Source organism: Schistocerca serialis, chromosome 4, assembly GCF_023864345.2.
Source record: "Schistocerca serialis cubense isolate TAMUIC-IGC-003099 chromosome 4, iqSchSeri2.2, whole genome shotgun sequence".
NCBI lineage: Eukaryota > Metazoa > Arthropoda > Insecta > Orthoptera > Acrididae > Schistocerca > Schistocerca serialis.
Genome location: NC_064641.1, coordinates 153,586,559 through 153,589,369, shown reverse-complemented (window position 1 = coordinate 153,589,369; position 2,811 = coordinate 153,586,559). Strand labels below are relative to the sequence as shown.

At 37.7% G+C, this 2,811-nt stretch overlaps 1 protein-coding gene across 1 annotated transcript; it reads left to right on the top strand.

The window, feature by feature from the left end:
• Positions 1-1,392: 1,392 nt before the first annotated feature.
• LOC126473367 (THAP domain-containing protein 2-like) lies at positions 1,393-1,996 on the top strand. The gene is made up of 2 exons (XM_050100374.1): positions 1,393-1,640; positions 1,757-1,996. Exons 1-2 carry the CDS (start codon positions 1,403-1,405, stop codon positions 1,954-1,956), a joined length of 438 nt encoding a protein of 145 aa, XP_049956331.1. The 5' UTR covers positions 1,393-1,402; the 3' UTR covers positions 1,957-1,996.
• Positions 1,997-2,811: the final 815 nt, after the last annotated feature.

Here is a 2,811-nt window from a genome sequence, read left to right as displayed (position 1 = left end):
ATTGCTGTAATTCTTCCTTACTTTCCCCTTTATTGTGTCACCTGCAAATATGATCATTTTACAGGCATCCATATTTAAGCTTAGTTCATTAATGTACAGAAGGAATCCCGTTACTGATCCTTGGGGTTGCTCACTGCTTGCTTATGACTGCTCAGGAAGGAACTGACCCAATTGTTGTACGTATCTCTAATAACTTACTTTTCAAGATGTGACAGCAGAATCTTATGGTCCATCAAGTCAAAATGTTTTGACAGATCAATAAATAGGCATATTCCTGTTGATTCCTGCTTCTTGTCTGTCAGACTAATTATACAATTGATGCACTCATAAATGGCAGCTACTGATCTCTTATTTCTGAACCCATGTTGTTTGCTACATAGGACATTTGTTTTATTTAAGAATTCCATAAGTTTGTCATATACAGCTTTTTCTAAGACCTTTGAAATGCAAGAGGTAATTTCGAATGGTCTGTAGTTATTTACATTATCTCTTTCACCTTTTTTATGTATTGGAATAACCTTAGACGTTTTTAATACATCAGCAAAAGTGCCTGCCTGAAGTGAACAGTCACATAAGTGCATACATATTTAAATTAGGTTTAGAGCACTCTTCTTTAAGCTTGTTGCAGATTCACTATTAGTGCCTGCAGAGATGGAGTTCCTGCTTCTGTTACTTTTTCTTGTGAGACAGCACTGATGTACACTGATCTACTACTTGGGCTTATTTTATGTTCACTGGAATAAGTATTCTTTTTTATGTTTGATTTTTTTATATTATCAGTAACATCATTAAAAAATTATTAAATGTGCTGGCTACTTTTGAGAGGTTTGTTACTTTTTTATTTTCTTGTAATAGTGTTTTTAATTTTTACAGAGATCCTTTTTTTATAAAAGTCCAACGAGAGTCACTCACATACCATCTGTTGTGCTGTGCTGGGAACCGGGGTGGGTACAACGAGTTAAAATTTCATAGAGTGGCTGAGATACTAGTTACAGCGCTCCTAGCGGCAACCAACTTTAACTCGGCCGCCATGTTCTCCTTAGTCAAAACATTAGGAAAGCGTTACTGTTGTTTGTGTTGGAAGTGTGTCAGCTGTTGTGATATTACTGCAATATTTAACTTTTCTAGTTGACTTTTTTGTTACAAAATATAAAGTCAACATGCCTGCAGTGTGTTCAGCGTTCAACTGCACAAATCGCAGTGATAAAACAACAAATATTTCATATTATAAGTAAGTATATTAGTACCGAAATACGACACACGTTTTTTAATGTTTATTAAAGAGTCATTTGCATTGGAACTGTAATTATGCTTAAGACAAATGCAGGAAAGTAATTTATTTATCGTTGATTACAGATTTCCTTTAAAAGATAAGGAAATTACGAAAAGATGGGTTATAAATATGAAGCGAGAAAACTGGTTTCCTACTACAGCCAGTTACCTCTGTTCAGCTCATTTTGAAGAGAAATATATGTACCACACAAATGTCCAGAGGCGCCTTTTGTCAAAAGCAGGACCTACTATCTTTAACTTTCCACCACATTTACAAAAGCAAGATAAAGTATTACGACCACAACCCAGAAAGCGATCTTTCGACAATTTGCAAGATAGTGCTGTTACAGTGACATCATTAGCACAAAGTAAGTCAATAATTTAATTTTACTCCGTGTTCTTATTACTTTGAATTACATACTTTCTATTATAATCTTATGGTGTAACTCTGTTATAAACTTATGATGCAACTGCATTCTTTCAGTGCCTGTCGGACCCACATCTGTTTCTGCTGACCACAATTACTGTCTACCAAGCCCTAAGAAGTTGAAAACACAATATAACAGAGTACAAGCAGAGAATGTGCGGATAAAGCAAATGAAGCAATTTAGTGTACGACACAAAAGAAGAATAGTGCAGTTACAGACTTTATTTGCTGGTTTGAGAAGAAGGCTATGTAGTTGAGTTTCTGATATGTTAAACAGTGAACATGTAGTTGGTTTGTTGAAGGAGCTATTGGAACTTCAGTGCAGTGCTAAAGTATGCCATTATTCTCAGCAAATAAGGAAATTTGCCCTGACCCTACACTTTTATTCTGCCAAGGCATAGCGACAAAAATATCGCATCTCTGCGCCCGTTACTGTTTCTAATAGTTAACCACAGCATGTTTAGAAGTTTCACCATAATATTCTGGTGGTGCCTGCTCTAATTGCATTAATTTATGGGCAACAAGTAACGTTATAGTGGATGGACAGACTTATTTGAGTTGTCTCGTAGTGTTATCTACATCGAAAAGTTTAGCCATATTTCGACAAAAACATCCCTTTTTGCTGTCAGTGTACACTGAAATCACTGCTGTCTATTGCTTTTTTTAGAAAAAATAAAGCTAGTATGGGCTATTTCAAGTAAGTCAAACGCAGTTACAAGGGGGCGGGACACAGCAGACGAATGCCTTGACTAAAGAAAACATGGCGGCCAGAACTTCAATTTGCTTCAAACATGGCGGACCTATAGCCACTCTATGAAATTTTAACTCGTTGGGTGGGTAGTTCTGTTGGAGAGGAAGCCAGCAGTGCTCAAGTCTGGCCAACAGGTGGCAGCAGTGGAGCCTCACGCAATGTGCAGCGGCCTCATCCATGAAGAGGAGATGGTGCCAGCAAAGAAGGCGTGCCAGCTGTCAGCCGAAGAGAGCTTGGTAGAGGGTAAGAGCAGCCGATGGTTGATAATTTTGTATGCCCGTTTTGTGAAGCAGAGGAGAGCATCCAGGGGATTAGTTACACGAGACAAGAGTTGCAACTAAAGGTCACGTTGGAGCTTGAT